Here is a 26769-nt window from a genome sequence, read left to right as displayed (position 1 = left end):
TTATTATTTTTATTTTTTTCTTTTTCAGAAGTGGCCAGAGGAGAAAGCAATGCTTGAACCATATTCAGCTGCAAAGGGCCCTAAACCAGACTTCTGCTTCCTGGAAAACCATTCAGCTACTGGGCAAACACTGGACGCAGCCACCACTGCTGCCATGCCCCCAACAGCATTATTTAACTATGGAACTTCTCCCCCTGTGTTGGCTGAGGAAGCCTCTCTCTCGGAGCGTGCTGGAAGCACCCCGGGCACCTGCACCGGGCTGGGACCCTTGGGGGATCTCAGCATGAGTCTCTGTCTCTCCAGAGGGCTCGGACTGCAGCACCTACCTGCTGCGCTTGCATGACACCAACCTGCAAACACTTAGGCAGCTTTCATGCTCAACAGGATTTAAGCAGGTTTCTCTGTGTAGGGAACCTCTCGAGGGGAAACTGTATTGCAGTTGCTCTGCAATAAAATTCTCTACCTAAACCATTCTTTTTAACTGCTCCTCTGAAACTGTCCCTAACTGTCTCTGCAATGTGCCCGAATAACTCAAAATAATGTTTATCCAAAGCCAGATGGGAAGCTACATGTTGCAAAGACAAGTACAAGACCTTCCGATATGTCCTCCTGATAGTAATTTTTAAAAGGAGAGTGCTAAGAATTCAGATTTGGTAAAAATATCTAGTTAAATTCTTAAAATCACTAAATGGCACATCTAGTTGATATTACTTTTTACACATTGCTGCTAACTACATTATTCATTATTACTGTTCCTAGTACATTATTCATTATGGAAACAGAATGACTGCAAATGTTTCAGATGTTTCAGGGTTTTGATTAAGTTAATGGAAATTTCATACAGAACTTCTGATGATAATGAATAACTGTTATTTTAATTTTATGTAAGACGTTTTGGCTACTAAATCTACTTTGAAAGGAATTACATTATCCTTCATAAAATGTACTTCTAACAAAGTTAAGTAGACTAATGCAATCTCAAAAAGATTTTAAAAAGTCTTACTCTGTAATATTTTGCATATATCATTGATCAAGAAATTCATGGTAATGTGGTCCATAAACACTGTATGTCCTAAGCAATTCCTTCAAACTGTGCTCATCAACAGCAGGAAAAAAAAAAAGATATTTAAACTTCATTTAGAAATGCAAACTATGGCATCCAGGATCGCTTTCAACTGTACCCCAAGTCAAAGGAAATGGGAAGGAACTAATGTTAAAAAGCATTTAAAAACAACCAAACTCACTCAAATGGTTGTTATAGAAATGGGAAGAGTGGATGATGGTGCCATGGAAAAAGACCAGAAAACAGCAAGGGTTCAGAACTTATTATTTTAATGCATTTACATTGACTACTATTTAATATTTTTATTACTGATTTTGAAATAACTGAACAGTGAGGTAGGAAATATGTGGTTGACACAAAATCATGTAGATAATACAAGAATGAAAAATAAAGTAAGGAACTATATTCAGTAGGACTTAATTACACTGGCCAACTCAGCATTATAACTGCAAATGAAACCCATTGCGGACATCTTTCCGAGTGATGCACACTGCAGTGAAAAATCTGAACCACTGCTGAAACCAGTCAGGCTCAGTGGACATCTTCACACATAGAGATGGTCAGAAAAGATGTTAAGAGTGATTCTATGGGGTAGCATTATATAAGGTGACGACAACAATACTTGCTTTGAATGCAGGATCTAATTCTTGTCAAACTTTCACCAAATTGGAGGGTGATACAGATGTAAACAAAATATAGGCAAGAAAATGCTGTGAGGAAAAGGTCTCACAAGGGAGCTATGTAAAATAACAAAAGCTTTGGAAAATGACTGTTTCCAATTCTGACACAAGCTATGCAAGATTATAGTTAGTTTTATGCCACATAAATTAAGGAACTTGACTAAACAGCCTTTACTAGGAAACTAGGTCCTTCTAGCTCTCAAATGACAGTGGTGATGGACATGCAATTCCAGAGGGCTCTACAACCCACTTGCAATGCCCACTGCCCTGGAAGAAACCACTTCCCTCCAGTAACTACAGAGGAGACTTTAGGCAACTGATTTCCTCTCTGCTCATTTGCCTCATTTAAAAGCCTCAAGTTAGATGAGCTGAATCCAGGCCTGAATAGCAATGCAAAACAAACTGAATGTGCATGAAGATAAAAACATAGGCATTTCAACACAGGCATTGTACATAATTAGCTATTATACCTTTAGGTGCTTCACTAAATGCACAAAGAAAAATGAAGTACAAATGCCTGGGAAGAGGGCAGGTCCAGGTGTCATGGAGCAATACAGAGAAGGAATGTCATGGCAAATGCACATTAGAAATATTGGAAATATTGTGTAAAGTCCTCTGCTGATCAGAACATCCATAGGGCTCATACAGCTGCTTGCACTTCAGGCCTACTTCAGAACTCATTCAGCATGAATTAGTACTAACTAACCTTATAAAACCAGCAGGAAGGAAAATGTCTCTTCAGAAGTCCTCATATGTAAAGTATTTGATGGGACTTACTCTTTCATGCAAAAACAGTAAGAGGCTGAGCTCAGAGATGAATCTCTGCTTTGTAGATGCATAAGCATCTTAATGTTTATTTTAGGAGTGTGTACTTTATGCACAATCTGTTTTCTAAAAATTTCAATAAAATGAAAATACCAATATTTATTTGAGAAAAAAAAAAAGAAATTATCTCTGGTGGTGTCTCTTCACTTCTAACATTCAGTGTTATTCTTGAAATTTTTAACAAGGCTTACATTCCTTAGAACTGAATTGCTTTGACAATTCACATCCTCAGTTTGATATTAAGTTAAAAGAAAACTCTAACAGCATCCACTAATAACAGCTCTTGTTTCTGTGATTAACCTACAAGAAAAGTTATAACAAGAATTTCCCACCTGACTAACGCAGCTGGCCTGACTGAGTGTGCTCACTGCTCTCATGTAGCTCTGATTCCTTGAGCGAAACTTTGGGGAATTGTAGTTTGCAGAGGGATCCAGGTTGTGACCCCCAGGCACGTCGCTTGCAGTTTGAAGGTAGCTCTGACTACAAAGGAAAGAGAAGAAAAAAGAAAAGAGTGTAAAATTACACATGGAATCAATTAGGACACTAAAGACAATAATTTATATGAGACTCACAAATCCACTCCCCAGGGTCAAAATCTGTCCCTGTATAAAGCACCATAGATCTCCTGTAGTCAAAGGCCTTTACACATGCAGACACTTTGTGCGCAATTCTGCTGCATAGAGGATATGAAGTTTTAGACACCTTTACTGTATTTAAACATCATTAAACCTCCTGGTTATTAATGTTAAACTTGAATAAAAGAGAACGTCTAGGTCAATAGGAAAAAAGAACTAGAGCTAAAGCATAACCAAAGTAACTTAACATGCTTCTTAATAGATAAAATGTTATTTGTCATCCATTTTTCATCAAGGTGTTATACACCAAGAAACTTTTTATCTTCAAAAGACTGATATATATTTACAAAAGATCAAAATACTCTGTACTTCGGGTAAAAAGTTTGATTAATAAGGTATTCAGAGCAACTGCACCAAGCTCGAGAAATGCTCTTCTTGTGATGTGCCTTCCAGTCAATCAGGCTGGAACCCTAACCCCACACCCAGCTCCTCTTCAGTACGCTTTCACTGACAAGGTATGTTAGTCTTATTGCTTTATAAGTATATGAATTATCTGACACTTTAGGGAGGGAATGAAGAAAAGGATGTATTTTTTTTTGAACACAGAATTTAACTTTTTAAAAAAAGGATGTGATTCAGCTGTGATTACCTCTGAAAATCAGGATTTAAAAGGAAGGTACTACTCCTCCCCATATAGTGGTGGACAAATTGGTGAATGCCTCAAAAAATGCTGGATTTAACGTGGTAAATAGGCATTTCCTATTTCTTAAGGATATGTTTAACAAAAACATAGTTTTTACTACAAATTGATTTGGACCAGTTGAATTGCTAATGCTGCCATTTCAGGCTGAGCTGGCCGAGTTACTCAGTGCAGCTGTAGCTGTGACTTGTGCCAAAACCAGCAGTAATTTCCTCGGGAAAGAGGAAGTTTCTTCTCTAGGATGGCCAGGGCATTGAGCAGTTGAGAAAGATCAGAGTGAGGTGCAAACCAGAACCTTGAAACCTGAGTTTGAGTTGAACTTGAAGCAAACTTTGAAGTGCCCAGAGAGAGGAATCTGAGGGTCTTTAGCATGGATCAGTTAGAGAAAGCTGAGCTCTACCACCCTGTGTGTCCATGTCCTGTGAGGCTGAACAGGGGAGACAACCCGCATCCCTCTCACTACCAGCTCCATGAGCAGATGGAATTTACAGACCCTCCAACCTTTGGCCTGGGAGATCTCTCCTCAAAGACTTCAATACATTTTCCTGAGTTGGCCATCACAGGATCTCTCCATAGACATGCCTTACTTTCTCAGTGAATCTGCTAGTGGCTGGGGTACTAGCTTCTTTAAGATAGGCTTTTGCTCTCCCCATCCCCACCTTCTGCATCCCCTAAAAATATAAGGATAAATTTTGTTTTGTTTTAATTTTGATTGAAGACAGACTTTTTTTTCCCCTGAATTTTTGAGAAATTTCCCTGAAGGACAAACTTTTTTTATTTTTCTTTACTATTCTCAGTTCCCTCTGTGGATTACCTTTGCCACCTCAAGACAAAGAGTTTGCACTAAAATATGCAGAAATTCTGCTCTAACTACTAAAAACAGAATCAAAATGTATGAGATTGATGTAAGCATGTTAACACAGGTTAATTAAGTCATTACAAAGTCAGAGTGATTTGCAGATTAAGATAGCTCTCTGACAGTTGGTCTAATTTGGTTTTGGATGATGAAAACGCGAACTGTAGCAATATTCTTTTTTTGCTGCCATAGGTGTGAGGACAAATATAACAGATTAGCCAAAGCGGCATAGAGCATATCTATACTTAGGTGTCAGATGTGAGTAAAACTCCTTTCCTCTATAAGCAGGAGACTGATGACTGTCATCTGCTTTGATGAGTACTGACTCTCTGCATACACTGCATTAAATTTGCCCAGTACTGTTAATTTATTTTTGTTTTGAAACAGTTAGGTCCTCTTTTGGATCCTCTGCTGTCTTAGATTCTCAGTGCTGAAACAGTCTGTGAAATAGATACTCGGGATTTCTTTATTAAATATGGGATTTCCAGAGGCCATCTAAGGAAAAGTAAGAGGTAACAGAAATAAATCGTTATGTTAGAATTAATTAGGATTGGATCCTAATAACTGGCTTCTTTGCTAAATAATACTCTCACAATCTTGGTTCCTTGTGAGGTATTGCTATCATTAACTATAATCAACAATTTGTACAGCAATAATATATTAGGGAAAGAAACCCAGTATACCATGGCACTACTAAGCAGCTGAGTTTTGATGGATGAGTTTGGACATTACCTGGTAGTTAAATAATTTTTCACTTATCAGAGGAGAGCAATTTATTCAAAGAACTGTAGCAGAATAAAAGAAATGCTACATATATTACACTGTAAAAGCAATTTCACATCCATTCAATTAATACTTTGAACTTTCTTTCTGATAAAAAGAAATGATTGGTTTTCATTTCTACAATACACACTCAAATTAATCCTCTAGGATAAATGTCTCAGGGCAGGCAAAAAATGATGATCTTGCTACTACCATGATCCAGAACTAAAACAGTATAGGCACAACAGTTACATAAGGAAATTGCTTTCAAATATTTTTATCTGCTCAGGAAATTGTCATGCTTGTCAACAAAATGTGACACTCCATGTGACAGTGGTAAATGCTAGCTTTTTAATGTCAGCCACTCTATCCGTAAGCCCAGGAACAAAACTCTTGACTTTCCTTTTGAAAAAAAAAAAGCTCTATCCCTTTGATAAAAGAAAATAATTTTATTCTATGTTCTGTAATAAATGATCTTACATCTGAACACTGACGAAGGGCAAGACAAGCATGAGCACGGTTCATCTCCAGTACCAGCACCAAAAAAAAAAAAAAAAAAAAGGATGTGACTCCAAGGTCTGGTGTCTGGTGCTACTGAAGAGGAGAATGAGACTAATAGGAAAAAATAAATTGGTATGTCAGTCTTCTTCACATTTGCTTTTCTAAACAGCCAAGTTCTTCAGAGTGGATTCACACATGACAGTTTATTTGCTGTCTAGGGTTGCTTTCCCTTTTCCACTGGCTTCAGAGGAAATCCAAGGCAGATAGGAGGTACTTAAACTTGATGAGATGTCTTGTGAACAGGTAAAGCTCAAAGTTCAGAGAAGTTTTTGGGAATAAGGCAGTCCTATACTTCCTATACTTCCATAGGGTTCAATAGCCCTATGACCTTGCAGACCTAAAAAATGTCTACCCTAAAAAGAACAAACAAACAAAAAGAATAAGGGAAGGGATAGCAGTTCAAACCGGGGTTCTGCTTAGCAGTTTCTGGGGATCTTGCATGACAAGCTTCTTTTTACTGCAGTCCTCTACTCTTCTTTTTGTAAAGCCTCTGACCATTGTATCCAGACCAGAAGTGCCCAACCATTCCTCTCTGAGAGCTTCCACCAATCTCAGAGCTCACCTAAACCAGTCCTCCTGAGTCTAGCTCACCTTCATTCTTGAGTAACCCGGTTCCCAAGCCTTCCTCCTCTCTAGACCCCTTTCAGTCCATTCTACTCCAGAGCTTCCACACAGAAGCCAGTATTTGTCCTTTATTTGTTCTGGGTAGATTTCGAAAGTACCCCTAATGCTCCCATCTCTTCAGCAGAGCCCACCTCACACTCTCCTGGGCTGCTACAGCCAGCTAATTTTGCTGTCTCACTGGGAGACATTAATTCATCATTTCCTTCCACAAAAACAAAATCTCACCTTCTGCTTGAAGAAACACTGTGCACTTGCTCACACCTCACCAGGATTGAACTTTTGAGAGTAAAAAGTGGGGAGATGGGAAGCAAGAAAATAGCTCTGCTAGAAAGCAGCAAGATGCAGGAAAAGAGAAATAACAAACAATTTTTTTTTTGACTCCAGAAGACATCTGTTGTGTCTTCCATCTCATGTAGACATCTTGCACAGGACCAAGAAGAGCAAAAATGCAAGAGAAAGTTTAGCTTTACTTATATTGCAGTCAAAAACATTAGATGGTATTTGCCAAGAGATTTCAGGAGATGGAAGAGCATGTTTACATGCCATTTTTTTCTACCCTACTTATCCCATTTTGATGAGAGAGAAAGAAGATGTTTTCAACCAGAGCTATTAAGATTGTGTTTTAATGAATAGAATAACTATGCAAGTCAAGCTAGGAAACTGTGATAAAGCAATAAGTAATGCTAGGGGAAACAAAAAAACAAAACAAAACAAAACAACCTCTTAGTTCTTATCTTTACCCATCTATTTTCTCTGCTGTCAACCATATATCTTTAAAAGGAGCAAGAAGCAGTCCTGCTGTGGATTGTACCTTGGTAGCTTGCACCCCTCAATTGAAAGTAATGCACTCCGTGTAGCGCTGAGCCCATGCTTAGTCATCACTGTGTTCAAGTGCTGATGAACATCCAGGATTGTGTGTGTCTCGTTTTCTGAAGTCTGTGTCATCACTCTACGACTGGTACTACTGTAAGCTAGAATTACAACACGCAAGATTGTAGAACCACTGGATGTTCTGCAGAAGATCAATCTTTCTGACATTTGGTGAAAGGGTATGTATGATAGTGCAGCAATGGGAGATCACTTTCAGGACAGGCTGAAGTGCCAGATTTAGGGAAAAGAGCTGATATGGGTTTACAGCTAATCCAAGGTCAAAACAAAACTAAAACGTCCTGACTCTAGCAAGAACATGCAGTGCATGAGTCCTGAGAAGGAAATGTCTATAACACATATTTTGCTTTTGACTGCTTATATTTTCTAATAAGTGACTGGCACCACACACTTTCACACAGAGCTAATACCATCCAAAAAACATGATGACAACAGCATGATTCACTTGCCAAGATCATTCCCTGAACTATTTACACATAGTCAAAATAGTGATTACTCCCCAGAGTATCTGTTCTCTGTCAAAATGTTCAGCCACCAGTGCACCCCGGTCAAGAAGGTACCAAAAGTGATTTTTTTTTTCCCAATCCTAATCCCTTGCCTCTAAAAGTTACAGCAAGAAAGTCACCTCCTGATTTTGAATGGATCTATCAGGTTTATTAAGGAAGCATAAAATATAAAGGAAGTCCATTTTCCATCAAATTAATTTTCAGAATTGTAATATTCTAAAATAGTACCTTTTTATTTTCCTCATCATCCCTGCATTTGTCAAAAGGAAAATCTAAAAATGAATGGGAGCATTAAAGCAAGTACAATCACCTCTGCTTAAATCAGTATACGCAATTCGGATGTGTCATTCTGGGACAAAAAAAAAAGATAAAATTTGTAAAAGAATTCATCTTAGGCATCTAAAAGACAAGTGTATTAGTAATCTTAGCCAGCTAGTGCAAGTTATCAAAACCTATTTTAATGAAATATTTGCATTTCAATGGATATTCATTTCTCTATCTGGACCTATCTTAACTATGTCTTTGTAGGTACATAAAATAACTCATTGACCAGAATCTAATGATTAAACTTAGCTATCTGTGTCACTGTATAGCAGCTTGGAGTCATATTGTGTGTCTCTTTGGATCCCTGCTGAAGTTAATAGAGCTCTGCGTAGGGACACAGAGGTGTTGTGTGTAGTCTATTGGAGAGCTCAGAGTGTAGACATTAAGTTTGATGCTCCCTTAGGAACAGTACAGTGAGTCTGGTTCTTTGAAATACTGCAAGTACACGTAAATCTGCTGGTGAATGAATCTGTAGCGACGAGTTTCTCTTCTAATATTTGTCAGACTGCAGTTTCTCTTTGATCAGGGATAGATATCAGAATTTGGGCCAAATTAAATTTCTAAAAAGCCTATTTGATTTGTCATTGACCTATCATCTCTTTTTAAAAAATATCTGAGAGATTGAATATTTGATTTATTACAGACTGTTGCTTTCTTCCCTGTGAAATGTCTGCGAACCACTGGATTGAAAATGAGTATTTTTTTTAAATTTCAGCAAAAATAGATGCTTTCTTAACTCTGTGGCATTCTCTCAAGGAATATATCCAATATAATTTAATGGTGGATACTTACAGCCAGGGCTTTAGTCATATAATTTTTAAATAATAACTTTGTTTTATTTTGTTTTACCTAAATTCTTAGACACTAGTGACACCATTACTTCACTTCTCATGTAATTTACCCTTAGAAGTCATCTTTGCTTATTATAAGTATGGCATTTCCAGAATTTATAAGCAACTTATAAAATTACTTCTACTGATTTTTGCTAGGATTAAGACTCCAATTTTCTGTAACTCTTAGCTTGAAGCTTATTCTGCTAAAACATTCTTAAATTCCTTAAGGCTAAATCCAAAAAGGCATTGAGGAGACAAAACACTGTTACAATCATCAGGACTATGGCTTCAGCAGGACTTAATCTCCTAAATGCCTTTGTGAAACCAGAATTTAGGGTGTAAAGCACATCAGTTCAAAGCATTAAATACCTAACTACATCTATCTCACTCTTTTATTTTGCTATTGCATTCTGGTAACCCATCCTCTAGCTACATGCCAACGTGAAAGCATTCCTTTCTCAGAAAGAGGAACATGAGGTCTCTAGGGATAAAGATCTCATCTAGCAGATTGGAGATCTATTCTCAAACCACCTTCTGTTCCCTTTTGCACTTTAGAAGAACCTGATCTGACTGCATAACTTGCTAAGTTAGTGCCACATCTACTAGAATGAAGACAGAACCTTTCTCGATGTTAACTATTTCATGTACAGCATGAAACAGAAGTGAGTGAGAGGAAGCCATCCAGAATGCATCAGCAGTCTGATGGCTTAGTCACTCTTTGCGAAGATACAGAGGAAGCTGGCTCAGTCAAGCCTGTACTCCAAATCATGCAGAATGGGGATGTAATAAACAAGGTCTCATTTGGGAAATCTGAGCCCACAGCTACTGTTTCTAAGAGGTGACAGATGTGCACACACAGCTAATGCTAAAAGTCTTTTCCCAGCCTGCTATTTTGAGCTTGCCTTGGGGATTAGACAGTGAGCTGGTCAGCAACAACAAAACTTTGGCAGATGTCACTGCAGAAACTTAGGTGGGTTTAAAGCATCCTGTAGCAGTTCAGTTAATGGATCTCAGGATCTAAGCAGAACTTAAATATTGGATTTAAAATCATATGCCTAAATCCTTTTTCAAACTGGGGCATTCATGATATTCTCTGGGGAGCTATTTTACTTTCCCCCTCCTTTTACTTGCTACATACGCACATTTATGTGTATGCATAAAACCACAGCTAGGTGAAAGAAATGTACACTATAGACCATTCGGGTTCAGGAAAGCATCTGAGCACGAGCTTCATTTAAAAATGTGTGCAATTCCATTAAAGTCAGTAGATCTTAAGCAAGTAAGGGATCTTCTCACACTGCAGTGAACACATAGATGAGACTATCTATCTAATTTGTAAAAAAAAAAAAAAAAAAAAAAAGACTAAGTGTGAGAAATGGAAATATATTTATTTTCTGCTTTTTAACCAAAAATGTATTATTTTTCAAATCCTTGCCCGAAGAAGTGATTTTATGCACATACATTTTTTGTTTTTTTTTTCATTAAAAAAAATCAAAACAAATGAGTAAAATGGCTCTTGATTCAGCCTTTCACATGAAAAGTGAAGGCAAAATATTTGAGGAAAGCAGGAGTGACTAGGCAATTTACTATAAAACCAGAAACACATTTACTCTCAGATCTCAGTGCCTGTGCTTGTGCCACTGGCCCGAATCTTACTGCATTTTCACTGCACTCCATCACATAATTGCATCTTTCTGACAAAAGGCTGTTTTATTCCTGAGAAGTCTCTGTGCTTTGGTCAGACCCTTTGAGTCCCCTTTCTGTACCCAATCCAGACAAATGCAATTCAGCCCTATAATATAAAGCTGGTATTCTCTAAGGCAGGAGATATGGGTTCAATCACTCACAAGGTTTCAAAGGGACACTGGTGAAAGGCAACTGCTGCTTCTGGAAGAACACCGTGCCTTATATTGCTTAAGAGCAATTCTCATTATTCTGCAAAGGAGGTAGGAATGGGAACCTTCTTCTGACCCCATAAAAGATGCTTCCTAGGTAGCCAGATGACTAGTTGCCCTTCATCAGCATTTTCTCTTAACCCTGTGGGCTAATCTAACCCAGATCTTATTGACTGTGGCAGGGAACACTATCACTGTGCCAGTGGCCCACTGATTGCCTTATTAGTTGATAAGGCTTTGTAATTAGCCCTCAAACTCTCTCCAGTAAATCTCCAATTTCACCCCTCAGAGGCTTTGAGCAGATACTACTATGCTATAGGGCCTCAGAAAACTGCTAATGAAGTGTGTAATGAGGCTTTTTAGAGTCGGAAGATTGAGAGGGAAAAAAAAGCAAAGATAAATAAAAAGCATATAAAAGATGAGGTTTACTTTTCTAGTGAATTTTCCCATCGCCTCTATTGGCAGTATTCCTCAGGTGCAGTTTCTAAATTATTCCCAGTTTAAAAGACAGATGGAGATTTAAGAATAAACTGAAGTTTACTGTTAAAAAATAATAAAAAATAGGCTTGCATCATTGATGTGCAGCGATGGGCACCATTGAAATATTGTGTTAATTTCTCTAGCAAGGAACCTGTATTTAAATCTCAGTCTGTGAAGGTTTTGGAGCACCTCCTGTTCCTACACACACACACACACACACACATACACTCCAGCCTGGAATATCAAGTTTGCTTTCTTGGTATTTCAGCATTTCAGTAGAAGAAAAGCCCACATACTTGCGCATTACTAAAGTATGCAATGTTGGCACTATCAGGGCAATTATGGATGAAAACACAGAAGTTTGGCCTCGTGTAATATTTCCAGACTTCTCATTTCGTTTTCACTTCTCGGGTAGCTATGTTATTAGGAGTTACAGATGGTAAGAATTTTTGTAAATGGAGATGTCTCACACAGAGGATCCTAAGCTGTCCCAGACTTGCTCTGGCAGACAGTGTACCATTTTAATCCCCTTGTTGTGTGCTTTGGCCCCTTGGCAACATTTCCACTGCTATTACAGAGTGTTGAACAGAACACAGGGATATGCATTAGACCATAGTCCACATATTTTTAAAGTCAGAATAAGTTAGTACAGCCACAGAGAAATGTGATTTATTCTGAAAAGGAGAAAGTGGGGGAAGGTTATTTTTAACTCAAATCAATGCATTCATTTATTTCACCATAGGCCCAAGATACATTCGCGACTCAACTATTTCAAGCCATGCTCAAGCATATTAGCTTAAAGTACAGATTGGAGAGGTTTTGCATTGAGATATCAGACTGCGTAACTAAGTAGCTGAAATTCAGGCATACAAAGCCCATAGGTGTTATGGGCTTTGAAAATATCCAATGCAGAGGAGGTTACAAACATTTGAGGGGAATACAACTGTTGGTATAGTGAACATGACTTAGAGTTCAAGACACTCATTTCCACACAGAGGCCAAAAGCCTGCCAGGGACTTAAACGGAGGATATCGTCAAGACAAATCAAAGCAACATAGAATCACAGAACGGTTAAGGTTGGAAGGGACCTCTATAGATCATCTAGTCCAACCCTGCTGCTTCAGCACGGTCACCTAGAGCACGTGGCACAGGGTGGCATCCAAGCAGGTTTTGAAGATCTCCAGAAAAGGAGACTCCACAACCTCTTTGGGCAGCCTTTTCCAGGGCTCTGTCACCCTCACAGGAAAGCAGTTCTTCCTCACATGCAGGTGGCACTTCCTGTGTTTCAGCTTGTACCCATTACTGGCCACCACGGAGAAGAGTTTGGCCCCATCCTCCCTACATTCTCCCCTCAGGTACTTGTACATACTGATCAGATCTCCTCTCAGTGTTCCCCTATCTAGGCTAAACAGGCCCAGCTTGTTTAGTCTTTCCTCATACGATAGATGCTCCAGCCCCTTAATCATCCTTGTGGCTCTACGCTGGACTCTCTCCAGCAGCTCCACATCCCTCTTGTATTGGGGAGCCCAGAACTGGACACAATACTCCAGATGCGGCCGCAGCAGAGCTGAGTAGAGGGGCAGGATCCCCTCCCTCGACCTGCTGGCAGTGCTCCTCCTGATGCAGGCCAGGATCCCATTGGCCTTCTTGAGAGCACATTGCTGCCTCATGCTTAACTTGTCAACCAGGATTCCCAAATCCCTCTCCGCAGAGCTGTTTTGCAGCAGGTCAACCTATAATCTGTACTGGTAATGTACTGTGTTATTCCACCAAATAAGTTGTATTATGACAGTTTTCTCTCCAATTTGTAATACTATATTTTGATGCTGTCTATCAGCTGACATGCTTTTCTGCCTGCTCAACTTAAGGCATCTGGAGTACCAGCTGCCTCGGTGAAGTCTGCCATTAGAGGATCAGGAAACACAAGTACGCAGTGCCAGCGCTGTTTTTATTTTATTGTAGCTTAACCTATTTCATCTTCATGTTTTCAGCATCTAGTTTCTCATGAGTCACTTCAGAGTTTAATGGAAAACTCCAGGCCAGCATGGTTATTCACGTGCATGAAGGAAATCAGCATAGTTTCAAACAGAATGTTTTAACTCTGTCTAAATGCCACCGTTACTCCTTTTGATTCAATAGTTAGGCAGTTTTCGGAGTCTCTCATGACATTTCAAAAAGGAGATTCTAATAATGCAACTTGCTCTTTCTATAGTACTCTCCTATTCATTTATATAAACTCTATATTATAAACTTCTGAACATGGAAAGCACCAAATAACTGAAATATGAAATAACTGAAATATGAAATAACTGAAATATAGTCTTCAGGAATAGTTAGAAATTTTGTTCCATCACCTAGCTCCAAATTCTCCTTTTTATTTTCAGCTTGCTTTTCAGGATCCCAGCGTATCTGTAGTTTCACCCAGCTTTTAGCTGCTTGTATTTGATAGAGACAGCACCTTGCACATAACTTTACCAGGTTACTGGTACCCTTACAGACCATGTGGGTCAGTCTCTCTTCCAGGCCGTTTTGACCTTCACTGCTGATGAAAGCACCAACCAGCTCCAGCACATTTCAAATGCATCCCCAGCAGCAGAAAACAAAGGACAATTGAAAAGGTTTTCATTTCACCTTGGTAAGACCTATATCTGTCTATAGGATCCCCACATCTGACATCCAAAAGGTTTTGTGTGTCTAATAATAAAACATACAAACTCTAGGTGACCCTGCCTGTGCAGGGAGATTGGCCTAGATGATCTCCAGAGGCTGCTCCCAACTTCAACCATTCTGTGATTCTGAGAAAAACGTTTTATATTTTCTTTTATCCCCTGACAAGTGAGAGTCAAGATAATTTCCACAATAAATGGGAGTACTGGCACTATCCCAAGAAAGCAAAAAAGTTGGATTGGAAGCTGATTCAAGCATCTGTCCTGTTTCCTCAACAGCAAGCTTTATTGTATTATATTTCACTCAAATGCAATTTTATAATAATAGATTACATTTGGCTTACACCTGATGTTATAACAGTAAGTAGTGCAACATCCTACTTCTTATCCTTTTGAAACAGCACTCACAGAGAAAGAGCTAGAATATGTTTATCTTCAGGGAGTAAAATGTAGATATCTGGAAACGCCTTTCGTTTTTGAAAAAAAAAAAAAAAGAACACCAAAATTCGAGACACTTTGACTGTATTTCTGTACTCAGAAATAACCCAGGTCCATTCTCTGACCATTTGGCTGACTGACCTTTACATTACTACTTTCTTAACCTATGGAAAAGGTGGCTGCAACTCAACAGGCTAATCCCTGAAATACATCAGGGCGCTAGATAGCAGCGAGCCAGCTGGCCTACCCTGAAAGCAGAGCAGGGATCACATCAGCTGTGCTGCTGGCTCCACAGATGGGAAGATCAGATGTCAGAGTTGGGTCCATGCCCTCTTGCCACCACTTGCAAAAAACAGCAGTGGTCAGACCCAGCGCTTCTTTTTTTTTATTCTCACTTTCTCTAAAGCATAGAATCATAGAATGCTTAAGGTTGGAAGGAGCCTCTAGAGGTCATCTAGTCCAACCCCCCTGCACACACAGGGTCACCTAGATCACATGGCACAGGACTGCGTCCAAACGGGTTTTGAATATCTCCAGAGAAGGAGACTCCGCAACCTCTCGGGACAGCCTGTTCCAGTGCTCTGTCACCCTCACTGCTAAAAAATTTTTCCTTAAGTTCATGTGGAACTTTTGGTGCTTCAGTTTGTGGCCATTACCTCTAGTCCTATCAGTGGCCACCACTGAAAAGAGGCCAGTGCCACCTTCTTCACTCCCTCCCTTGAGGTACTTATATACACTGATCAGGGTCCCTCTCAGCCTTCTCTTCTCCAGGCTGAACAGGCCCAGCTCCCTCAGCCTCTCCTCATAGGGCAGATGTTCCAGGCCCTTGATCATCCTCGTGGCCCTGCGCTGGACTCTCTCCAGCAGCTCCACATCCCTCTTGTACTGTGGAGCCCAGAACTGGAGACAATACTCCAGATGTGGCCAGGGCTGAGTAGAGGGGCAGGATCACCTCCCTCAACCTGCTAGAGATGCTCTTCCTAATGCACCCCAGGATCCCATTGGCCTTCTTGGCCACGAGGGCACACTGCTGCCTCATGGTCAACTTGTCATCCACCATGACACCCAGGTCTTTCTCTGCAGGGCTGCCCTGCAGAAGGTCAGTCCCCAGCCTGTACTGGTGTCTGGGGTTATTCCTCCCCAGGTGCAGAACCTTGCACTTGGCCTTGTTGAATTGCATGAGGTTTTTCACCGCCCAGTTGTCCAGTCTGTTCAGGTCCCTCTGGATGGCAGCGCAGCCCTCTGGGGTATCGGCTACTCCTCCCAGTTTGGTATCATCAGCAAACTTGCTGAGGGAGCACTCTATGCCTTCATCCAGGTCATTGATGAATAAATTGAACAGGACTGGACCGAGGACTGAGCCCTGAGGAACACCACTAGCTACAGGCCTCCAACTAGACTCTGCACCGCTGATCACCACCTTCTGAGCTCTGCCATCCAGCCAGTTCCTAATCCACCTCACTGTCCACTCATTTATCCCACACTTCTGGAGCTTGCCCAGGAGGATGTTGTGAGGGACGGTGTCAAAAGCCTTGGTGAAGTCGAGATAGACGACATCCACCACTCTCCCCTCATCTATCCAGCTGGTCATTCCATCATAGAAGGCTATCAGGTTAGTCAAGCACGATTTCCCCTTGGTGAATCTTGGTGACTACTCTTGAGCACCTTCTTGTCCTCCATGTGCCTGGAGACAACAGCCAGTATGAGCCGTTCTACCACTTTTCCGGGGACGGAGGTGAGACTCACTGGCCTGGAGTTGCCTGCATCCTCCTTCTTGCCTTTTTTGAAGACTGGCATGACACTGGCTTTCTTCCAGTCCTCCGGCATCTCCCCAGTTCTCCAGGATCTTTCAAAGATGATGGAGAGAGGCTTAGCTATGACCTCTGCCAGCTCATGCAGCACTCTGGGGTGCATCCCATCAGGGCCCATGGATTTGTGGGTATCGAGGTTCCTTAGGTGCTCTCTGACCCAATCTTCCTCTACCCAGGGCAAGTCTTCCTCTCTCCAGGCTTCTTCTCGTCCCTAGGGCCTGGAGCTCTAAAGGGCTGCCCTTGGTAAACACCGAAGCAAAGAAGGCATTCAGCAACTTTGCTTTTTCTGTGTTATTCGTAACCACAGTGCCCACCATGTTCACCAGCGGACCCGTGTTTTCCCTGATCTTCCTTTTGCTGTTAATATATTTGAAGAAGTTTTTCTTGTTATTTTTAACGCCAGATTGCGTTCCAACCGCGCCTTAGCTTTCCTTGTTGCATCTCTGCATTCCCTGATTACATTCCTGTATTTCTCCCAGGGGGCCTGTCTTTTTTTCCACATTCTGTATACTGCCGCCTTCTGCTTGAGCATTGCCACAAGCTCCTTGCTCGTCCACGCAGGTCTCCTGCCCCCTCTGCCTAACTTCTTACACACAGGGTTGCTGGTTGTGGAGGAAGTGCCGCTTGAAAACTAACCAGCAATCTTGGGCCCCCCTGCCTTCTAGAGCTCTAGCCCACGGGATTCTTCCAAGGAAGTCTCTGAAGAGGCCAAAGTTGGCCCTCCTGAAGTCCATCGTCGCAACGCTACTTACAGCCCTGCCTCCTCCTCGTTGAATCCTGACCTCCACCAACTCATGGTCACTGCAGCTGAGGCTACCCCCCCACCTTCACATCTCCTACTAGTCCCCCTCTATTTGATAGCACAAGGTCCAGTAGCCCACCTCTCCTCGTCAGCTCCTCCACAATTTTGATGCTCCTGCATCAAAAAGTTATCAACACACTGCAGGAATCTCCAGGACTGTTTGTGCCTTCCTGTGTTGTCCTTCCAGCTGATGTCAGGGTAGTTGAAGTCCCCCATGAGAACCTGGGCCTGTGACCATGAGGCAACATCCAGCTGACCATAGAAGGCCTCATCAGCTTTCTCATCCTGGTCAGGTGGCCTGTAGCAGACACCCACCACAGTGTCTCCCCCATTAGTCTGCCCTTTAACCCTTACCCACAAGCTCTCAACTCGCTCATCCTCCACTCCCAGGTTGAGCTCCATGCATTCCAGTTGCTCTCTCACATAAAGAGCAACTCCATCACCTCGCCTTCCCAGCCTGTCCTTCCTAAAGAGCACATAGCCTTCCATGGCAGCGCTCCAGTCGTGCGAGCTATCCCACCATGTCTCTGTGATTCCAATGAGATCATGATGCTGGGACCGCACACAGATCTCCAGTTTGTCCTGCTTATTCCCCATGCTTTGCGCATTGGTGTACAGGCATTTCAGGGAAGTAACCAAGCCTGCAGGTTCCCCAGGAAGGGTGAAAGAGGACCCTCTGTGATCATTTCCTATCCTCACCTCCCCACTAGCATACTCCCGCTGGACACCATCTGACCTTGGCTATATGGTACTGATCACCCTGTCTGTGTGACACTCCTTTCCACGAATTACTTATAAGGAACAAATTCAGAATTTTAATGGTTCTGCTAAATCAGTTACATTTACCTATTTGTATGTTGTTTAACACAATTATTTATTCAAATATGAATATGCACTTTTATTGTTTATGAAATTGTAATATTCAATTTGCTAAGGAAACATTTTTGAACAACACGAAGCAAAAAAGAGGCCACTTTTTTTTCTTCAAATAAAAGAAACAGTTTAAATTGAAAAAAACAACTTTGCAAAGGTGCCTGATAAAACTCAGAGAAGAGGCATATCAAAGGTTTGCTGAATGTTAAATGAAGCCTTTTGAAATTCTGTCTTGTTCAAGATTGTGATAGAAAACCCTGCTTAGTTTCATGAAGCCCGTGTGTTTATGTATTGCAGTCTGTGCATTTTTTATACCATTGGAAAAAAAAAACAGTATTTGTATCACAGGTTTTCTTTCAAAACTCAGCTCTGAGCTGTACTGTCCATTCAAGCAGAGGACTAAGCACCATTTTAATTCTGGGTATTAGCTCTCTCCACCCTGATAAACAAGCTAAAAAGCCAGTTGATGCAGCTGACATCTTGAATTACATAATTTCTCATAATACATGCCAGAAATGCTATTCAGTTCTGCTGTGTACACAGGAATGCTGTTCAAAACTTCAGCTTCTGGCTCCGCAGGATAAAGGGTGCTCAGCATGTAACAGGAATTATCGACCTGTGCAGGACAGAAAACTCCATAACCAGAATCCTTTGCTATATCCTTCATCCAAATCTGCCAGACACAAAAAGGTAACCACAGTGACACAGCACAGGGAGATACTGGGACAAGATGGCTTGTGGTGGAAACCCAGGTTTGGGATCAGCACTTTGAATTTTTGTAAAACAAGCAATTTTCTGTCTTCTTGCCCAAAGTGAAACATAATGACAAGGACTGCTAGAATTTGCAGATTTTTGTAGAAAGGATATATAAGAACCAGAATATTTGACATATTTCTGTCTAAAGTTCACCGGGAACAGTGTTTATGCCTAGCTGACAAATTCAAGGTACTGTCCCTGAATTAAAAGAAGAAACAGGGTTTTTGAAGGTACATGTCAGCAACTGTCCAGCCACTCAATTATCTCATGCAGTGTTTACGACAAATCCTCAACAGAGTCCTTAATAATATTTTGCAGTATTATAACAAACTTCCTCCTGTTCTGACTGCAGTAAGTGGTGGCTATGCTGGGGAATCCTTTGGGACTATGAACAGGCACAGCTGTCAACCCTACTATATTGCATTAGCATTGCACTGGTGTTCTTAACAAATATGCTTTGAACAGCATATTTGCAATACATGGAAAACTGACAGAAGACACATCATTTAATATTTACCTACTACTAAGCTGTGTTCATATTTTAGCAGTTTAGAATAACTTTATTTTGGACTATATTCTTCGTAAAATATGCACATCTCTATATCCTGAATAGATCAGTTCATGGGGTTGTGCATGTCTACGGTGGGTGTTGAGACCTACCACTCAATCACACTTATGGGATTTATTTATACTTAAGGTAGACTTTGCCCATCTTAGCCTGATGGAGGACCCTGCTGTGACCTAGGACAAATAATAAAACATATTTTATTTGGCCTAAGTACTTGCACAGTTAAACTATTTCTGAACAAAGTTGCTACTGAAAAAGATCATTGATTTAGTGATAACTCTTACCGTCTTGGTTTTTCCTAGGTACGTCCATCCCTGACAGCCTTCCTGTGTCTACATTTTGTCTATGGATGGATCCCATAATTCAACTACTGCCTGAGAAACCATCTACCTGCCTTTAGATCCAGCAGATCCTTTCTTTGCCTTTTCACCTGTAAAATGCACATCTCGTATCTTGTATAAGGCATACCTTATATCAGCTGAAAGAGCAACCAACAGCACTATGCAGTTTTCCTGACACAGGAGTGCCAGCTTTAGGACAACATAGGAATATTTTTGTGAAAAAGGTGCAGAGCTTTTAGTAAGATTTAAACTGCAGGGACATACTCAAATAGTCATTAATTAATGTTGGTGTCCCCTGGTACTTCAAGATCTAACTGCGCTTGCTACTCTCCTTGGACTTAGTGGCTTTATCTATATAAGTACATTAACCACTGCCAGGACCAAAGCCAACTAGCACTGTATGGCCATATCCCCACTGTTAAACTCTTTACCATCTGAAACAGAGGGATTGCATCCAAACTGCCCTGTAGCCTGTACCAATGCCCAGAACATGCCCAGACACTCTTCGGACATTGCTAGTTGACCCAGACAAACTTGCCAGGGACCATTCCACAAGTTTGACAGGGTACATGGCCACGTTTCAGAGCTGTGCCCTGACAATACTTAATTTACTAAATGGTTGATGTGTGAAGTACCAAGGGAACTGGTTACTCTGCTTTTCCTATGCCTCTCAGAGGGGCCACAGGCCACAGACCTTAGATCACTCTACACGAACATGCCTTATCCCGCAAGCAAGCATGCTTTATGCCCTTCTGCAAGACCAGGCAGGACAACAGCAAAGGTGGCACTGACTCCCCAGCAAATAATTGGTGGGAAAGAGCTGCACTAAATATTTCATTGAGTTCCTCTTATAAAGCAATAGCATTTTCCCTGATATCTAAAAGCTTTTACAGTCATTTGCAAGAAAATTCAGGACTGAAGAATTCACAAAATAAAGCTTTGCCATTGTTGAAAAAGTTATGTACTCCTCATCCTGAGGGACCTTTACACTCCCACTGACAAACAGAACCTGAAAATTCATCTCTCTCTTTGTTTCCCTGATACTTTCAAATATTCTTTCTGAATCAGTTGATGTAGCTGGATATGTCTGAAACCTAAAATGCAGCCCACATACAACAACTTAAGATACCACAAATATGAATATTGTCTATATGAGCTTGTGTCTACAGAGTTGAATGAGCAAGCTACACAAGGCAATGTAATTAACCATTCTCTTCAGTAATAGTGAAAGCTTTTCTTCCATTTTGCAAGCAAAATAGTTCAATTTAATTAAGTCAGAGGGCTTTTTGCCTAAAGTTTCTGATTTGCTTTGTTTTGTTTTATGAAAGGTGAGTCACTGTGGTACACTATGCATGGTATTATCTACAGAACAATAAACAACCTTTGCTCAAAACTCTCATTCTTATTTTTTTCATTTTATGTATTTCTCCCAGGCAAAAAGAACAATTTTCTAAGCTGCGAGAAACACCCAATCACATTAATAGAAGCTCAGATTTGAAACCAGGCTGCAACATTGAAGTTGTCTTCAGAAATACACTTACAGTTTTGTTATAAAGTTGTATATTGAAAAGATAAAAAGGAGAAAGAAACAAAGATATTTTGGAAAACATACGTAACTACATACTTTCCTATAATTTTAAAATATGTGTCCTGGTTACCATATTGTAGATGTTAAGAATAAACAAAAATCAATTGAATACAACTCTCCACAGTGTCTTCACATGAGTACACAGGGCAAGTATGCGGATAAATGTAGTGTAAGATATCACATATATGATAACAAATATATAATTGTATTACATCAACTGTAAAAAAAACCTTTTTTTTTCTATTTCAGAGGAAGATACAAAATAACAAAGAATTACAATACCAAATAGTCCTTCCAGAGAAGTAATATTCAGAATGCTAAAGTTTTGATACAAAGATGGATATATTTCCTTGAATAAACATAACAAACTTTCTTAGTAGCAGGTTTGCTAGAAGGATAGAAAAAAGAAGGACATTTTTCATCTGGTAATCAAGCTAATTTAAAATGAAATGATGATTCAGGTAAGTTGGCTTTTTAACGACGGTATCATATTTTCTTGTGGATGCTGATCACTACCAATAAAACACACACAAAAATGATATAAGTCATTGCAGCAGGCAATGACATATGGCATTGTATAAGGAGGCTTACTTTTGATGATCTCCCAATGGTCTCTGTCCAATGGATTTTAATAATGACTCTGGCCGAACTGCTACTTTTGGTGATGTCTTGGGGCTCGTATCAGAATCTCCACTTTCTTCATCTCCCATGGCCTTAATATAGCTCCCACTCCTCATTCTTCTGCAGGGGATTTCTTCGTCTTTCCCACCAGCAGGGTATCCTCCCCACTCATCCTGAGGCACCTAATGGACAGCATCAAGCACACATGTAAAACGTGTTATTATATTATACTGAAATACTTCCTTCAATTTGTTATTGTAAAATGACAAGTCATGTGAATGTTTTGTAAATCAGAAGAAAAGCACAGGAACACATTTCTAAAGTCTCCAAATGATCTGGAAATTTTAATCCCAGTTTCAGGAGCAGTTTATAAATGTTAGCACCTAAAGAACAAAAAAAATCATCGCTTGCCTGTTGAGCTGCAGTAGCTATCTGGACACATGCTTTAAATTGCACTAAATCATTTAGCTTAACCACTGCTAAAACCTCCTACACAGATTTTAACTAATGAACATTAAAGTGATCATGTACCTCAGACCCAAAACCTATTGAAAGCTGAACACTTTTGAGTATTCCTCCCACTCCCCTTACATGGGATTTGGCATTTTTTTTTCAGAAAGAGGAATGAAGTATTTAATTAAATTAATCTGTGTTTTTGACATAAATAGATTGAATTCCCACAAAGGGCAAACTTTTGTAAAAAAAAAAAAAAAAAGAACAATTGTGGCAATTTGTCTTTTAAAAAAATAGTATTTTCGAACAGCAAAATACTTCATAGAGTTGTAACACATTAGGAAAGTAGTCAGTTACTGATTAATATTCTATAGTCATGGCTTATTTCATATAATTTATGTTCTTTTTCAAATACAAAGTCTGGTGACCAGACAATCCACAGCTGGTGGATATCTGTCTATACCACAAATTGGCAGAGAACTCAGTAGGAGCAGAATTTCCAATCCACAGCAAAATTCACCTCATTTTCAGACTCCAGGGGAAGGTGTCAGAAAGCCGGTCTCTGTTAGTGTTACAGATTTTTTGCTTTTTGTTTAATCTTCCAAGGTGCTAAATGCTGTGGTCCTAATCCAGAAACACACTTAAGTCTTTTCTTAAAGTGTATATAGGCAACTCATTTCAATCCATTATAATGGCTTGTGGTTAAAAAGAAGGATGTGATTAAATACTTTGGTGGACCAGGGTTGATGCTTTTGGCAGCAATATATATATAAAATATATTATATAGAATGATGACATTATTTACCAATACAGTATAGATCAGGGCTTCAGGTTAAGCAATAGATTCTGCAAAGTAGGATATCAGATCAAGACTTTAAATCAGGCATATCTGAGACTTTCTACAAACAGGGCTCACTTAGGAAATGCTCCCATTGATTTCATCAGATGATAGATTTCATCATCTATTTAACTCTCCCTGCAACTCTACTGCCCTTACAAGATCCAGGGACTAGCCATGCACCAGGTGCTTTGAGTTTCAAGAAAAGATCCAGGTTGAAAGGAAATTTTGAAAGGGGGGAATAAGTAAAGATAGAGATATTGAATTAAAGGAACAAACTCAGCATAGACTGAAGATGAAGTCGGAAAAGAAGATATAAAAGAAGATTAGAAAAATGCTGGAAAGAAGTACCTCGGAGAAAAATTATGTATTATATTCATATGTAAAGTAAGAGGTCTGAGTAAGAATTTAAACAAAATATGCCTTAGATCACAGAAATAAACTGTTAATATTATTCTAATTTGGACAGTGATTGGAAAGGGAAGCTGAATCATTTTTCCAAACTTGAAGCCTCTAAATGGGGTGTATCATCCCCATTTCTTTCCCAAACTCACTATTTATGACATTTACATCAGAGGAAGGATTTCTGAGATTCTGGAAGAACTAAAATATATCTATGTGTAACAAAAGTCGTAACAATCAGGCTCCTGTAATATACAAAACAAACATATTTTCTTAAGCTTTATGCCACAACTGGCAATAACTGTGAAAATCTGAATTAGAGTGCTATATTAAGAAAGCTTAATCGATACCATACAAATCTGCTCTCACTTTTAAATATTCTTTATTATTTGGATGGGAACATAGCTTGCAACACGAACCAAATACTGAAAAAGCGTTTATTGGCATACAGGTGCAGGCTATATGGCTCAATTTTCTGTATTAAAAATGAATTATTACATTTTTTCTTAATATTTTATTTCAAAAATCTATAGATTTTTCAGAGAAAGATTATTTTGCCTTGAATTTTCTCTCATTTTAGTCCAAAGATACTGCTTAGGAAATTTGAAAAAATATTGATCAATAACTTTATATCTACTGAAATGCAAAAAAAAACTTAGTTTCTCAACTTTCTTTTGTCTAAAATTCCATAATCCAGCAGCTGAATAGTGATTTGGACCTAGGTAAGTAAACACAGGGTTAGTTGTAACTTGAGCTTGAAATCTTATTTTTAAAGATAGAAATGGCTGACTTTCACATTCAGATATCTAAAAAATAAAGTTTTGGTTTTTTTTAAATTGTACTGAATAAGTTTATGAGAATAAATCTTCCAGCCATATACCTCACTGTTTCTGTTGATTGAATTTCTTTCACTTCCTCAGTTCATTAGTTAAATGAATTCTGAAGAAAGTTAAAAAATAATTAAGTCCCAGATCAAACAACTGCTCCAAGAATCCTTTTATCCTTTCTAATCATTCTGAGTTGTTGACAATCATAAAAGCCTTTGTGGTTGAAAAAGAATATTTACATAAAAAAAAAAAAAGTGTATCTACACACACATATATAGAGTTATCCTTGAGCCACTCCAAGTAGCTGAACACAACAAACACAGGGTAAATGGCCCTGGAGCCTAACAGTTATGTTTCACAACATTTTCTCTCAAAAAATTTTATGCAGGGCTTACAAAAAATCTTGGAGTCTCTACTGTCTTCAAAAGACCCTGGCCTTTCTTTTTTTTCCTCTCATGGATTAAGAATAACAGCAAAATTTGAGTCCCCATTCAGTCAGCACTGGCTCATCATTTACTCTAGCTACGAGGTTAAATGCTTAGAAAAAATCTTTCAAAACCAGGCTATCTCTGATCCCAATATAGCCTTAAAGAAAAGCAAATGGGTATAAGACTACAGAAAAGGATTATTATTTATTTTGAAATATTAACACAAATATTTTTCAGGAAGTGTGAGGGTCATTATATATACATATATATACACATATATACCCCAAAACATGAAAAGGGCTTCAGAGATTGCAGAAGAGCTTTCTTACAATAGTTACCAGTCCCTGAAATTTCCATCTGCAGGGTTTGCAGCTGCTAATTGGGAATAATTATCCTAATTACCTACTTGCATATAGTGAGTGCTGATATTTATAATTTCTAAAAAGCCTTCCTCCTGTTCTACATGTTAACATGAATCCTTGTACATGCAGTTGCTATCCACAGAGGAGTTAGAAAGCGTATTACCATATGAATTTCCTTTTGTAAGAACAATGAGCTGACAAGGTTTAGATTTTTTTCATTTGGTTTTGCTGATTTGGTTATAACTACTACCAAAATGATGAGTCTCTTTCACAAATTTAATGCATTATTGCTGTGAGGCACCAGCAGGTTCAGGAAATTTGAGATCTCTCAATGGTTCTGGTCCTTTTTAAAATTGTCCTGGTGCGCATTCACTATCGTATTTAGATTAAGCTACTTAGGAGAAAGATTAAAGACACCACCAAGCACCTAAAACTTACCTTACTAACTTTTACATAGCTGATCCCCAGAGTGATCTCCAGAGTCCTGGAAACCTAAATTCCCTATAAAAAAGCATTACCAAGAGCTAGCTCCTTCAGAATAGGATCCTAGGAAGTGCCCTCACTCTAATGCCTTATAACCTGATGCTCAGGATTCTCTTCAGGGAACTGACAAGATGAAGGTGTGAACTCATGCAGGCCAAGGAAGAAATTGAATTTGAACCTTCATAGTGAGTATTTGAGACGTTTTATGGTTATCCAGAAGCCCTTCTAGAAAGAAAGGTAACCACCCTCATAGCCCTTGATGCTGATGGGTCTTGGCTGTGCTCAGATCAGACCTGTCAGGTGAAAAGGGCAGAAAAATACCTCATTTCTCACCCTTGACTGGACTTTATCAGTTGGTCTGTCTCCAGCTTTTCACGTTGCACAGATTCTGTGCATAAGCAAAAGCATATTGTTGTGGAGAAGGGGGATAAATTCACATGAATTAATGCTGAGGAGCAAACCTGAGGAACAAACCCGGAATCTCACCCAGAGACCCAGAGGTTGGACTAGAACTTTCTACTCCAGCAGGGAGGTCTTTAGTCCAGCTTTCCCAGGTTGCCAAGGGCCACATCTGGCTGGGTTTTGAATGTCTCCAAGGATGGAGACTGTTCTGTGGGCAACCTATTTCAGGTAAACACTAAAGGTAAAACAGTTTTTCATTATATCTGATCAGATTGAATCTAGGCTCCCATTCAGGCACTAGTGTTAGATATTTAAAGTTCAGTGGTATAAGTATGCAGCTTAGCTAAAAAATGCTCATGTCAAAACCAGAATCAATGAATTTTTCATTTCTCTGGTCTTGTACTACTGATAATTCAAGTTTTTATATCTCAATTTAGCATTTAACCAAAGAACTCAATTCAGAAACTGCTACTGGCACTTCAAAACAGGTCTGCTCCAGTTGTTGCACCTGCTTCTAAGGCATTTGCTCTAAACTCCC

The 26769-nt window shown here is 39.6% G+C and overlaps 1 protein-coding gene across 13 annotated transcripts in view; it reads right to left on the bottom strand.

Moving 5' to 3' along the window:
- The window catches only part of DLGAP2 (DLG associated protein 2), a 432244-nt gene that overhangs the window by 51135 nt on the left and 354340 nt on the right, over positions 1-26769 (bottom strand). For all 13 annotated transcript variants that reach the window (XM_088530583.1, XM_088530594.1, XM_088530593.1 and 10 more), the window contains 2 exons: positions 22007-22218; positions 2901-3048 (listed from right to left, as the gene is read on the bottom strand). In XM_088530583.1, the coding sequence (XP_088386709.1) occupies positions 2901-3048; positions 22007-22218 (360 nt within the window). The remainder of the gene's footprint in view (positions 1-2900; positions 3049-22006; positions 22219-26769) is intronic.

This window comes from Tinamus guttatus, unplaced genomic scaffold, assembly GCF_059628265.1.
Source record: "Tinamus guttatus ecotype Peru unplaced genomic scaffold, ASM5962826v1 Tinamus_guttatus_pri_ptg000383l, whole genome shotgun sequence".
NCBI lineage: Eukaryota > Metazoa > Chordata > Aves > Tinamiformes > Tinamidae > Tinamus > Tinamus guttatus.
Note: the sequence above shows the minus strand (reverse complement) of the source record. Positions and strands in the feature narration are given on the sequence as shown.